The following is a 13,687-nucleotide window of genomic DNA, read 5'->3' on the forward strand; positions in this document are numbered from 1 at the left end:
CTTATCAGAGGTTTTTCCCTCCCAGCTGGCTGCTGCTAAGATATCACCGTCATATCTCTGTACTTGGGACAGCACTAGCGTGTCAGACCGAGGACATATAAAGGGTTATGATCACCCTGAGCTGCCTTTTACCTCTCCAGCGTGAGCAGCAGTGCTGAGCCACACCTGAGGTGGGTTTCCAGCCTGAATTCCCCCCTTCCTGTGCTGCAATGGTGAGTGAATGTCCCTTTGCAACACAGGGACACCTTTCCCCAGCAGTGCCAGGGCTGGAAAGCCGTGGTGCCTTTGCCCAGCTCTGGAGAGCTGTGGGCTGAGCATACTACTCCAGCCATCTCTGCTTTGGCCAAACTCATCTGGGTTATCCAGGGGCTGTGGGAGAGGGAATGTTCAGGTGGAAAGGGGACAGCTGGAGTGACCTCCTGGCTCCCCTTTAGAGGTATCTGAGAGGTGGCAGTGGAGCATAGGGTGGGGTTTGTGTCAGCTCTGTGTTGGTGTGGGCAGCAAGGGCAAAGCAGAGCAAGCAGAAGGCAGCAGCTCTTCTCTGGCTCCGTGCACCTTTACCTGCCCTGGAGACTATAGATCACCTCACCGGCAAAGCATTCCCAGTGTGGGTGTACTCTGCCCTGCAAAGCAGCTCTTCCTTGGGATGTAAACAGCTCCCCAAGCAATAAAAGCTCTGCAGGCAGATTTGGGCTGGTGCAATTCTCCCCTCCCTTTGCAGCAGCTCTCGGGGCAGCCAGTCAGGTGGGGCAGCCCTGTCTCCCTGGAGGGGCCGCCCGGGGGTTCAGGGATGCCCGGGTGAGGTGCTCCGCTCCCGGGCGGGCTGTGCTGCTCCCGGTGTGCCGCGGCGCTTCCCGGTGGCCGAGGGCAGCCGGGGGCTCGCAGCGTCAGCAACTCGTGGTAGCGTGAGGGCTGAGAAGGAAAAGCAAAGAAGGGAAGTTGTCTGCAGCGAGTTGTATGCAGAGATTATCAGTGTCTGGGTGAGTGGCCTTGGGCTGGATGTGGCCGTGGGCGATCTGGCGACATTCCCTGGCCGGGGGGAAGTCCCGTGTGAGCGCAGCAGTAGATCCTGGTCTTGCAGCCCTGGTTTCAGCAGGGGTGGTGAAGCATTGCTCGTGGAGAGCACATCCCACCTGTGGATCAGCTCTCCCTCCCACGGTGCTGAGACCTGAGGGAGCCCCCAAGCCCCCCCAGGGGGCTGCACCCCTCACTGGGGGCTCCCAAGGCTGCAGTGGTGTCGTGCACCCCACAACTGGGACATTGCTGTGGATCCCAGTGGGTCAATCTGCTCTGTGAGCCTGGGGGCCCTGGGCAGGGCTGGGGCTCTCAGCACCCATTCTGCCAGCCTGGTACTGCCAGCACTGCCTTCCTGGGGACCCTTGGGTGCTCAGGCTCAGATCTGCTCCCCTTTCCTCCCGTGGGGAGCCCAGCGCTGCTCTGCTCACGGCCGGGGGTAGAAGACTCGCACTCAGAGACAAAATTACGTAAGGGCTGCGGATGACTCATGTCCCTGCTTTTCCCTGGATTGTGCAGAGATGGAGACTCAGCCATTTGCATTTTCTCCTCCAGGTATCCACGGGAGGAGAGTGCAGTGTTTGGGAAAGAGCAGAGGCTCCCACTTCCCGGCAGCACCGTGAGCAGAGCCTTGCCACGGTCCTGCCTGGCAGCTGCCTGTGGTGCCAGGGAGTGCGGGCTGTGAGAAATCACCAATTCCTCACTCTCTGCGTCTCTGGCAGGTTAGGGCAGGTTAGGGCTGTTACCGGGACAGGAGATGCTCCAGCATCCTCGCGGGAAGGCTCTCCCAGCTCCCAGCAACTTCCTCGGACAAGCTGGGGGAGTGCAGCACACAAAGGGCAGCGTGTCTGGCGCTGGGGCGGGGAGCAGCAGCGATGGTTTCCTGGGGAAACCGCTCCGTGACTGTCGGCCGTGTCACCTCAGGAATGGAAACCGAAACTCAGCGCTTTCGGCTCAGTGTTTGTTTGTCTAAAATCGGCAGATCCTGGGTTTCGGCTCTCCCCCGCCCTAATGCTGTGGATGTGGTGACGCTGCTTTGCCTCCTCCCTGCTCCAGCAGCGGCTTCCTGCGCTCTGCCGCCAGGGATGGAGGGACGGCAGAGCCGGCTGCTCCCGGGGCTGCTCCCGGGGCTGCTCCGCCGCTCCCGGCACAGTGACGAGCAGGGCCGGAAGCTTTATGTAATACAGTGAAAGCTGTTTGCTTCTAGAGTGGGAGGAAAATATCCCACCTGTAAAATCAGTGAAAACTCCAGATATCCCACCTGTAATCCAGAGTGAAGCCTCAGTGCCAAGGCTTCTGCCTGGGTGAGCTGGGCACTGCCCGTCCTGGCTCGGGCACCTCAGGAGAGTAGTGCCAGGTATTTTGTTTGTTTTTTACTGTTGTCTGATGCTGTCACAGAGACCTTTGCTGTGGTTTAGAGTCAGGTCTGCAGAGAGGATGATTCCTGCCCCAGGCAGTAGCAAATGGGGATGGACTCCATCACTATGGACCACTCTGATACAGGGCTGGGCTTTGCTTGGTCACTCCTTCCCAGGCAGGGATGGGATTGGTGCTGCTCAAACCATAACAGTTCCCATGGCAGCTGCAAGGATAAAGCTGGGGAACACTTTCCTGGATGGGAACGCTGAGCATGGGGGCTCCATGGGGTCAGATCCCACTGTGAGGCTGACCTCCTGGCTGGCAGAGCCTGGCTGCCTGTGCAAGTGGCTGTCCTGTCACAAGTCCAGCAGTGACCAGAGTGTGTTTGCACAGCCCCGGTGGCTTTGCTGCCCAGGAATACCTGGTTTCCATGGCCACCCAGTGCTCTACTGGGATCCATCCAGTGCCCTCTGCTCCAGTGGGGTCTGTTCAGCACCCACACATCTGGGCTGCCCCACTCCTCTCCTTGGTGGGAAAACCCTTCTTTTGGCTCCCCAGGCTGCTGCTGGATGGGAGCAAGGTGAGAGCTCCCTCTGAGGCACTCAGTAGCTGCGACTGCACAAAGCAGGAAGGTCAAAAACATCGTTTCTCTTCCTCCTTCCACTGGTGTCGACAAACGTGCCAGAAACCAGTCTCTGCCCCTCCTTCCTTCCTGCTCCAGTGCCGGCGTGCCCCACAGGCCGGCTCTGTGTTTCCTCCTCCCATTTGCTTTGAGAAAAAAAAACTTTTCTTTTGTCGCTAAGGCTGGCTTTGTGTTGAGGTGGCACCACCAAGCACCACGTGCCCATCAGTTGCTGGAAGGATTGAACAATGTCCCCATCAGCAGGGACATTTTGCCTCTGGGGCCTGCGATTTTTTACAGCCACTTGTAGCTGGAGGTGTGTTCGTTTTCCCTGGTTGTTTCCAGGGCTTGCAGCTGGCTTCTGGCATGAAGATAATTCCATTAAGTGGGAATGCTGGGGCTTGACCGCAGTGTTTGGCACAGCAGCTGCTTTACAGGTCAGGGGTTTCTGAAGCCTTTTGTCCAGCCTGGTGAGATGTGGCTGCTGTTGTGGTTTCCTGGGGCTGGCGCTGTTACAGCAGCTTCCTGGGATTTTGCTTGGGTGTGTGTGTTTTGGGGTCATATCGGGTTGCAGGGTTTTTTTGTTCTGCGTGTTTTATCCCCAAATTTGCCCCATCACCAAACCGCACAGGGCGAGGGCTGGGATGAGGTGCTAAGCTGTTGTGGGATGGGTTTGGTGAGGTGGGAAGGGGCTGAGAAGCGGCTCCACAGCCCTGGTGCTGAGGATCCCCCACTCCTCGGGCGCTGAGCATCAGCTGATGGTGCTCGTGTGGTAACGCGTGCCCGCAAACTGGGGTGCGGGGTCCCCCGGCTGTCGGTGCTGCCCCACAAAACACGATGCAAATGAGACTCGGATGCTGCCGGGGGTGAATTTGGGGTTTGAGGTATTTTTTTGGCTCGAGGCTGAGCTCTGCAGCGGGTGCATCGCGCCAGGCGTGGAACCGAACGGAAAACGAAAGTGATGATGAACAGAAAGGAGGGCAGCGCTCTGCACCCCACCCCCGCCCCCCGAGCCCCGTTAAAAAGGAGGCAGCCGGGGGGACAGGGCTGAGGACCGGGGCTGCCGCTCAACATTCACTTAAAACTCCGGTGCCGCCGCTCCCGGCTCTGGACCGAATCTGAGCGCGGGGAACCCCGATCTGCGGGTGAGCAGCGCCCCCGGGAGCGGCCCCTCTGCACCGGGGGGGACAGGACCGGGGCGAGACTCGGCCCCCGAAGCGCGGGGATGCGGGGGTGGGACGGGGCCGGGCTGTGAGGCTGGTGCCCCCAGGAGCGCCCGTCCTGTTCGCGGCGCGATGCGGGCGGTGCTGTCCCGCCGGTGCCGGTGCCGGTGCCGGTGCCGGTGCCGGTGCCGGTGCCGGTGCCGGTGCCGGTGCCGGTACCGGCTTGTGCTGCCCGCTCCCCTCGGTGCCCCTTCCCCTGGTGCCGGTCCCCCCACCCCGCTGCCTGTCCCTCTTGTCCAGTGCTGGCTCCCCGCTCCCGGCGGCGGTCCCGGTGCCGATCCCCCGCGCCTGGTGCCCGCCCGGTGGCCGTGCCGGCTCCTGCTCCCCCCGGTGCCGGCGGGCGGGGCGGGGCGGGGCCGCCGTGATGCAATTTCCGCGAAGTCCGGCCCCGGTTTGAATGCAGGGAGGCCCGAGAAGCGAAACTGCCGCCGGCGGCGAGTCCCCGGGTCCCCGCGGGTCCCCCCACCACGGCGGCGGCGGCGGTGAGAGCGGCGGAGGGCGCTCCGGGGGTGGGGGAGCTCCGGGGATGGGCGGTCAGCGGAGCGCCCTGGGGGGCTGCAGCACCGAGGGTGCCCCCGGTAGCCCCGCAGAGAGCCGTGGGGTGCTGCAGGGCGAGCGGGATGCTGCAGGGCGAGCGGGGAGCGCATCCCGCTCAGCCCCCGCCCCGGCTCGCAGCGTCCCTGCCTGGTCTGGGATGCGTTCGGCAGAGGAGGCTCACAGCCAGGGTGCAGATTTTGAGGTGCAAAACCCTGTTTGGAGGGTGGGGAGAACCGCGGGGGTGCACAGTGCTGCCTTTGGTGAGCGATCCCCGACAGTGATATTCTAACCCTGCTGCCGCCTCGGAACTCCGGCAATGGCATCTGGGAGCTCCCGGTGAACTTCTTACAGTTGGATAAAAGCAAATGCAGCATCCGGGGGTCCACGTGTCTCGGGGCTTGCAGACACTGGAGGGTCTGTGCCTGCACACACACTCGGGCAGTGGTGTCGCGGCGGTCCCTGCTGCAGCCCGGCTGGTAGTGCCGGCTCTTGGGTGGGATGTGGGTAGGGCTGTCTGGTTGAAAAAGGCTGGGAAAGGGGGGCGCCAATAACTTTGGAGGCTGTTTTTGCACTGGAGGGAGATTCCAGAGGGGTGCGGTTTCGGTGCAGCCAGGAGGACTGCGGGTGGTGGGGTGGCACTGGCCGGCATCTGCCAGGCAGCTCCTCTTCCACCGTTCCCAAACCCTCCCGGCCAGCCCGGCCGCACTGATCGCTGGTGGGGTGCTGGAGATGCTGAGAAGCTCTTGCACTGTTGGTCTGACTGCTGCTTGTAGCTGTAGAAAAACTTCCAAGGGCCAGTGCTGGGTTAGGTCGGGTAACCGGGGTGTGGGGCTGCAGCCCCCCGAGGCACATGGTCCCCTGTCCCCATCCCACTCCCAGCACCGATCCACGTCACTTGCTGTGATCGAGGGGCACTTGGCTTACTCCAGCGTAGCGCGTTGCCCAACGTTCTGTCAATAATTAACGAAGCCGGGAGCTCAGAGAAGGGCCACCTTCCTCCTGGTGGGACAGGATGGCTGTGGAGCATCGGGCTGCAGGGGCACGATGAGCACTTCTCTACCACAGCCGTGCTTCCCCTGGCCATCTCCAGGGAAATGTGATTATCTCTGGCCGCAGCGCTGCCCTGCAAGGCGCCTGCCGGGGACGATGCTTGGACACAGCGTGGCCCGGCCCTGACCCAAAGCGTTTTCCTGAGCGCAGAGGAAATGCCATCAGCGAGGCCCTGGTGTGCTCTGTTTGGGTTTGGTTTGTGGCAAGGCTGGACCAGAGCTGGGCAGAGCGTGTGTGGGGCTGTGTTGGTGCCTGGGAGAGAGGCAGAACTCGCTCAGATGGGGCTGGGGGTACAAGAAATCAGCCTCTGTCTGTCATGGTGACTTGTCACCCATAGGCAGGATGTGAGTGGCTTTAAATGCCAGGCTGAGCTTTTCAGGATCAGTGTGGAAAAGGTTGTTTTTTCTTGAAATATACAAAATTCAGCTTGTAAATCATGGTCTGTGGCTTGCTGGTAAATACTGCTCCCCTTCTGCTCTTACCTTCCCTGAAGCATTTGGATTTTGCCCTGTTGACATCAGTTTTATTCCCAGTGGGACAGCTGTCTTGGGGCACACCTCCACAAGCTTCCTCGTGCATTGCATCTTCCCTCCACCCGAGAGTGGATTGCAAAAATTCCCTTCTTTTTTTTTTTTTTTTTTTTTTTTCCCCTTCTCCTAGTATGAGTGCTGTAGAGAGAGAAAAGCTTTAATTTGGCGTCAGCACTAGTGCTGTGCAGAGACTTTGAGCAGGGTTTGCACTTCCTCTTCCCTCCCACCTCCAGACCCAGAGCATGTTCTGGCAGTTTGCTCAAAATCAAACGCCTTCTTAAAAAAATAAACAGCAGGGAAATTGACCCCTTTAAAGGTGGAATATTCCCTCTTATCTTTTTCCAGCTGGGATGCCCTGCCTAGGCATGAATTCCAGTGGCACCCTGGCTGTCCTGCTCGGGATTTATGGGCAGTTCTTAAGAGTTTAGCCGGGCGGGCCGGTACCGGCGGTGCCGCAGGACCGCGTCTCCCGTGAGCTCCGCGGCCGTGGACGAGCCCGGACCGGCAAGTTCGGCTCCCTGGGCACGGAGCCGAGTGCCGGCGATCGGGTTTCTTCCTCTCCCGTGTGTGTAGCTGAGTTCACTGGAGTTTTCACCAGTTACGGTGTTGCACAGATGTCGCACAAACCCCGAGCGCCTTTCCCAGGAGGGCTCGGTCGGAGGCGGAGATTTCCAGAGGAAGGAAGGTGGAACTGCTAAGGGAGGGATACCAAAGTGTTCCCGGAACTGCCGAACTCTGTTCCACTGGGAACGTGCTGCCCTCGCCAGCTTCAAAGGAGCTGAAAGGCTGAGCGTGACCCGTGTCCCGCTGCGGGCACTCCCGGGAGCAGCCCGGCCCCGGCTGCCGCCGCCGCCCTCCGTGTGCCCCTGTCCCGTGCGAGGTCCCGGGCAAGCTGAACCTGCGAGGGACACTCCCTCTGCCCCGGGGTCCCGCTTAGCTCCAGTCCATCCCTGATCTCCCGGGGTAAGCCGAGTGGGAATGCTCCCTTGGAGCAAACGGCCTCCCCAGGAGGGATTTTGGCCCCCACAAGGTGCAGGGTTTTTCCCTCCTGCAGCCCAGCCCTGGGAGCAGGCTGTGTCACCCCAGACTTCTGCTCGGTTCCCAGTGTCTGGGGGTTTTTCTGGTACTCACAGCCTGGAGCAGTCTGACAGGAGCAGTTCCAGGGGGTCTGCAGCCCCCACCAGCACTGTGATGCCTTTGCTGGGAATCAGAGGAGCATCCCTTGATGCCCTAGGGTGTGAGACAGATTGTTCCACTCTCCCTTCCCTCTTCACAGGTGCTTGTTTTCAAATTTTCCCAAATTATTTCGTTTTGGTGCAAAGCATTTTATCTGCATCAATCAGCAATCAGGCAGCAACAGAACCTCAGCTGTGTCTCAAAGTTTTATTTTTTTTTTTGTAGTAGAACTAGAACAAACAAAGAGCTCCCGACCCCTGGACTACAGAAAGTTTTATTCCAATGGCTGTGACCTTGTTACAGCCGGAGGACAGGAATACCCTGGCTGTCTGCTGGCCCCAGCCAGCTCGGGGTCACTGCTCTTCTTTCACTGCCAGCCTGCACTGAGTGCTTCAAGTAAAGGTTTGGAAGTGAAGGCGCAGAGTGAATCTGGGTGATTTAGCTCTGGATGCAGAGCTCGAGGCATGGCACAGCGGTGTGGCACAGTGACCCCAATCAAGCCAGCGCTGGCGTGGGAGTCTGCCACGGAATCCCACAGCTTCCCAAAACGGAAACCTGCAGCTCTGCCCAGTGCCAGGCTTGCTGCCAGGCCTTGAGAGATAAACTGAGCGGGTGTTTATCCACCGAGCACGTGTCTGACCTGATGCACACACAGCAGTAGGATTAGATGGCTCCTTCATGGCTCAGCAGCAGGTGGATGCTGTGACACTGGCATGGGAGGTGATGAGCTCTCTAAGGGTATGCTGGGAACGTGGGTGATGCTCCAACCACTTCCAGCTCAGTGTTTGTTGTCTGGAGCTCCAGCTGGAGCAGCAGCCTCAGCACTCCTTGCCCACTTTGTCCAGCACCATTTATCCAGAAAAGAGCAAAGGATACTTAAATAAAAATGCAGAAGCAATGCAAGATTTTCCTTCGTGCTCCATTGTCCACTGGACCTCAGCTGTAAATCCTGCTCTTCCCTGGCATTGCCAGAGAGCCAGTCTGTGGTAGATGCTGGCCAGGAGCCCAAGTTGGGTGCTCAGCATGAGGCTGGTGGCTTTTCTTGGCAGCACACCCTGCCCAGAAATGTGCCCCGGCATGTTCCATTCACCCTGACCACGTGGCCCAGCCACCAAACCCTGCAGCATCATTCCCAGGGCCGCTCCTGCCTCTGGTTACCCAGGAAACTGATGGCAAATGCCGGAGCTGGTGGCTGGAAAGGGCAGTGAGCCGTGAGTTGCCTTCCCCGCCGCTAGGGCTGAGCTCTCCCAGCTGGATATTTACCGAGCTGTCAGCTGGAGAGATGCCTGTTCCAGCATGCCCATCTCCCAGCCTTTCGTGCTGCAGCCCAGGAGCAAAAAGGGTGGTTGCTACATTACTTAATTGCAATTAATCTTTTGTGCTGCGGGGCGGATGGGCTGAGTGGCTGGAGCTGGGTTCCTCCCGCTTGGCGTGGGGCTGCCTGGCCAACTCCGGGAAGAAAACAGGATAAAGAAAGTTGGCAGGAGGGACCCAAGGTGGGGCAGGCGCTGGCAGCAGAAAGCTGTGTGTCCATGGTCTGGAGATCAGTGGCTCCTGTGGGGACCGTGCTGGGCCCTCTGGAGCGGTTACTGCTTTGGATGGTAAATGCTGATGGTCTGTAGGGGCATCAGGGACCAGGCTGAGCCCTGCTGGGAACCAGCACCACTGAGCAGCCTGATCCCTGAGCAAAACCCTCCCCTGGGACCCAGGCTGGTGGGGGAATAGAGCTGGGGGAGAGGGTCTGAGGCCAAGGTTGCCTGGGTGAGGTTCCTGGCTGTGCCAGTGCCTCTGTGTGCACCCGCCAGGGATTGTCTGATGTTTCCTGCTAAGTCACTTGCTCCTTGTTCCTTTGTCAGGCTTCATGAGCTCGCACCGATGACTGGCAGGTATGCAGTGAGCTAGGACAAGGCCACTCGCTCCATGGCACCTCCTCCCCACGGCATCACCTTCTAAGATCTTCCTGCTATTAATTTTGCCCCGCTGAAGCTGCTGCCAAAGATGCCAACAGCCAACGGCCCAAAGGTGCCACTGGGCAGCCTCCAGCAGCAGCTGGAGCTGCTCCTGGTCTGCTCCAAGTGCAGTGTGAAGGAGAACGAGATCACCTACCACCCTCAGGAGGTGGAGCACAAGTGCATGTACGAGATCCTGCTGGCGCGCTGCCGCAGCCGCCGGAACAAGGCATGGAGGAAGGTGTCCCGGCGGCCGGGCTTCCCCAACCCGGCGCGCTACGCTGTCTGCAGGTACTACGTGATGGGGCTGGGCTGCAGCAGGCACAAGAACCAGTGCACCTTTGCCTGGAGCGTGGAGGAGGCCATGGTGTGGAACTTTGAGAGGGAACACCAGCTGGAGCGGCGCTGGCTGAAGGCGGCGGTGCTGCAGGCGCAGCTGGGGGACCACCCCGCCGCCGCCCCCCACCTCACTGCCGGTGCTGCCGGCGAGATCACCAGCGAGTTCGGGGGGTACTTCCAGGAGATCTGCAAGCATTGCTTCTTTGGCCGCCCCCAGCGCATCACAGTGGGCGGCTGCGGGCGGCTCTGTGAGTCCCACCGCTCCTGGGACCCGCTCCTGGTGCACGCGGTGCTGGACAGCCAGAAGAAGCAGCAGTACACGGCCATCCGGCCCTGCCCCGAGTTCATCGAGAGCCTGGCCTACTGCCGGTTTGTGTCCCGGGACCGGCCCTGCCGGCACGGCCCGCAGCGCTGCCAGTACGCCCACAGCGACGTGGAGATGGCCGTCTGGGAGGCCGAGAGGGAGCACGGATTGCTGCGCTCCGAGCTGCTGCCATCCGTGGGCACCAGCGGCACCAAGGGCAAGCCAGCAGCGCCTGCGCCCGTGTACTTCTACTGCCACATCTGCCTGGTGACCTGCAGCTCGCAGGAGAGCTTTGAGAACCACTGCTCCTCCATCGAGCACGTGCAGATGCTCTCGGCCGACAGCTCCATGCAGTGGGTCCACCGCGCACCACCGCTCGGGCTGACCAAGTTCTCACTGTGCAGCAGGTAAGGCACCCAACAGGGAATAGGGCAGGGGCAGCAGGGAGCTGCCAGCTCCCTGAGGATCCCCATGCCACCAGGCACGGGTGGCACCTGGAACACCTCTCTCCTGACAGAGCGGAGGTGTGTGAAATGGGGAACAGCTGCACCAAGGCTCATTCCAAAGAGGAGCTGCAGGAGTGGATCCAGAGGGTGAAGGTTTCTGTGAAGAAAAAGAAGCAAGCCCTGAAGGATGGGCTCTTGTCCTACCAGGACCGGCTCCTTGCTGAGTATCGGATGTGCTCCAACGAGGTGTTAATTGTGAGTGGTGGGCACAGGGTGGGAGCGCTTTGGTCCAGCACATCACAGGAATCCTCTGGTGTGAGAGCTTGGGAATGGAGCCCACTGCTCACCTTGCTAATGGGGATGCAAAACGGGATGTGGCATCCTCCTTCCTTCATCTCTTTGGAGACAGCAACCTGAGAGCCTGCTCGGGGTACCTGAGCTATGCCATGGGTCCTCTTGCTTCCCAGGGCTGCTGTGTGGAGCAGCAGTGGGTGAGGATGGAATATGAGGATGTACTCTTGATCCCTCTTGGGAGGATGTAGCATAAAGGCAAAGATGAAGATGGCACTGTGAAGGGCTTTGAGGTGTGTCCCTGGGATGCTGCCTTCAGTCCCTCCTCTCTCATGACTTCCCACAGATGGCTGAGCACATCGAGGGTGTCCAAGTTGTGTGTGAGCAGCCTCTGCATGTGCAGCTGGAGGACAGGAAGAAGAAATACCAATGGCGGTTCAAGGTCCACTCCCAGGTAAGCTCAGTCCTTTGGAGGGTTTTGTTTCATTGGGTTTTTTTTTTAGTTATTATTTCTGCAAGGGGCAGAAGAATGGGGATTTGGGATGTATAAATGAGGACATGTGCTGGGTACACAGGAGCGGCTCAGGTAGTGCCTGCACTGGGGCTGTGTGCAGGGCATGCAGCCACTGTGTCTCCTGTCTTGTGCCATGGTCCTGGGGGCAGACCTGGCTGGTCTCAACACCTCCCATGTGTCATCTCAAATGACAACATTCAGCTGCTTTCCTGACCAGGATTTTGTGGATGTTGTGGGCAAGAGCCTGTCTTCTCCATAGTAGATTTTCCATTTACTGCACACTGGTTGATATTAAACTGAAACCTGAGGTTCTCTGAGACCTTAGAGTAATTGCTGTGTGATTGCATGAGGAATAAGCTGTGGTGAGATTGACACAGAGTTTGGTTCCTCTAGCAGCTTTTTCTAGGAAATGCTTCTGGAGCACCTCACCAGCTGCTGGGCTCTTCCCGTGGGCTGCCCTCACTGTGTCTCTGTCTTCTCCTCAATGGCAGATGCAGCTGCAGCACGCGGCCCTGCTGAAGCGGGACCCTGGAGTCAACTTCTACTTCTCGGGGAATGGCCTTTCCCGGGGCCTGCAGTACATTTGTGGGGACCACGTGGCCACCGTGTCCTCCTCGCCCCGCACCGTGCTGGTGGAGGTCAGCATGGAGTGCTGCATCCTGGGCATCTTCGAGCAGTGGGTGGTCTTCGACTTCGGCAAGCGCCCCGTCCTCATGCAGAGGATCAAGGTGAAGGTGGGCCAGCGGGAAACGCCCCAGCACGTGCCCAGCACCAGGGAGAGCGGCCGCCCCGTCAACTTCGTGCGCTGGGATCGGGGCAACCGCGTCATCGTTCCCAGCGTGCCAAGGACTGAAGATGATGTGGCTCTGCTGGCAAAGTACAAACCGCCTGCTCTGGCACTGGATTACCAAAGTGAGAGTGGTGCAGTTGTTCCCATCACCCGGCTCAACTATCGGGAGAAGATGCACAGCTTCCTCTTCCGTGAGGAAGAAGCTGAGCAGGCTCTGATTGCCAAGTAAGTGCCAGGTGTGACACTCCTTTTGGAGTTCCCCTTCGCTGGGGACCACAAGCCTGTTGCTAACCCTTGGGGCCATGCCTGCTCCTGGGGTCTTCTTTCATTCTAGGTTGGGTCTTGTGGTGCCTTCCCAGAAAACTGGAAACCTGCCAAGAAGGATGGCTTGCTGGGTCTCATCCTGTGGCCATGGATTAGCTAGAGCATGGTTTCTGTCTGTATGTGCTTGGGGGGCTGACAGACCCTCTCTGGGTGTAGGTGGCACTCCTCTCTCCCTGGAGGAGGGCTCAGCAACTGACAGATCCTTTCTCTGCTCTTCATTTGGGTGTTTCCTCCTTTCAGACTCAACCTGCGTGTGCTCATCTCGCTGACCCCCATGCTGCAGAGCCTCTCCATGGGGGCGAAGTTTGCTCTCTCTGGGGAGCTGTTTGCTGAAGTGCCTACCCCTTACAACCTCTCACCAGACACGGACGAGGGGTACCTGCTGAGCAGGTCTGTGCCCACCGCCTTCCTGGCGCTGGACCCACCTGTGGACAATCGGGTTTATGAAGTTTTTGTGGAACATAAAGCCACCACGGAGAAGACCATCTGGCTACAGATACCAAGCAGATGCTGCTTGGAGCTGAACTTCAAGGCAAACACCTCCCACAAGGTGGAGATCCAGTTCCAAATAGACCAGCTGCTGTTCCGGCAGTGGCACCAGGCTGTGGACCGCCTGTTTGATGAGAAGCTGGTCCTGCCAGATGTTGCCAGTTGCTCCATCCCCTACTCTCTTGGGTCCCCACAGAGAGGGAACAGCAAGCAGAAACAAGCCATCTCCTTCATCACGGGCCGGCCGACCACCAGCCGGCAGGTCCCGCCTCTGCTCATCTATGGGCCTTTCGGCACAGGAAAGACATTCACCTTGGCCATGGCCACCTTGGAGATCCTCAGGCAGCCCAACACACGCGTGCTGATCTGCACTCACACAAACAGGTTAGCAGGGAAGAGGCAATGAGAACTGTGGGCAAGCTGGTGCATTGCTCACTGGGGGGGTGAAGGGGAGTCAGGGTGCATGAGACAGAGTCGAGCTGCCCTTTTCTCAGTGTGCACTTCAATTGCTCGTTTAAATAAATTAGTTTTTGTCAAATTTGTCTTAAACTGCTCTACTTCCTGCTAGGAGGAAGCCTGGCATGGGTGGAAGTCTTTGTGGAAGAGGCAACTCAGACTTATAGAATCCCTGAATGGTTTGGGTTGGAATGGACATTACAGCTTGTCTTGCTCCTAACACTTCCCCTAGATCAGGTTGCTCCAAGCCCTGTCCATCCTGACCTTGAGCACT

At 59.1% G+C, this 13,687-nt stretch overlaps 1 protein-coding gene across 4 annotated transcripts in view; it reads left to right on the forward strand.

Annotated features, from left to right (window-relative positions):
* Positions 1-80: 80 nt before the first annotated feature.
* HELZ2 (helicase with zinc finger 2) overlaps positions 81-13,687 on the forward strand; it is a 29,878-nt gene continuing 16,271 nt past the window's right edge. Inside the window, exons 1-6 of one of the 4 annotated variants that reach the window (XM_041396090.1) lie at positions 81-212; positions 9,368-10,510; positions 10,621-10,804; positions 11,187-11,294; positions 11,846-12,369; positions 12,709-13,341. In XM_041396090.1, coding sequence (XP_041252024.1) covers positions 9,510-10,510; positions 10,621-10,804; positions 11,187-11,294; positions 11,846-12,369; positions 12,709-13,341 — 2,450 coding nt within the window. In that variant the 5' untranslated portion in view covers positions 81-212; positions 9,368-9,509. Of the gene's footprint in view, positions 213-4,372; positions 4,701-9,367; positions 10,511-10,620; positions 10,805-11,186; positions 11,295-11,845; positions 12,370-12,708; positions 13,342-13,687 lie in introns of those variants that run through there. The other 3 variants (XM_041396091.1, XM_041396089.1, XM_041396092.1) reach the window with 3 other exon arrangements.

The sequence above is a fragment of the Onychostruthus taczanowskii genome, unplaced genomic scaffold (genome assembly GCF_017590055.1).
Source record: "Onychostruthus taczanowskii isolate IOZ18803 unplaced genomic scaffold, ASM1759005v1 scaffold126, whole genome shotgun sequence".
Taxonomy (NCBI): domain Eukaryota; kingdom Metazoa; phylum Chordata; class Aves; order Passeriformes; family Passeridae; genus Onychostruthus; species Onychostruthus taczanowskii.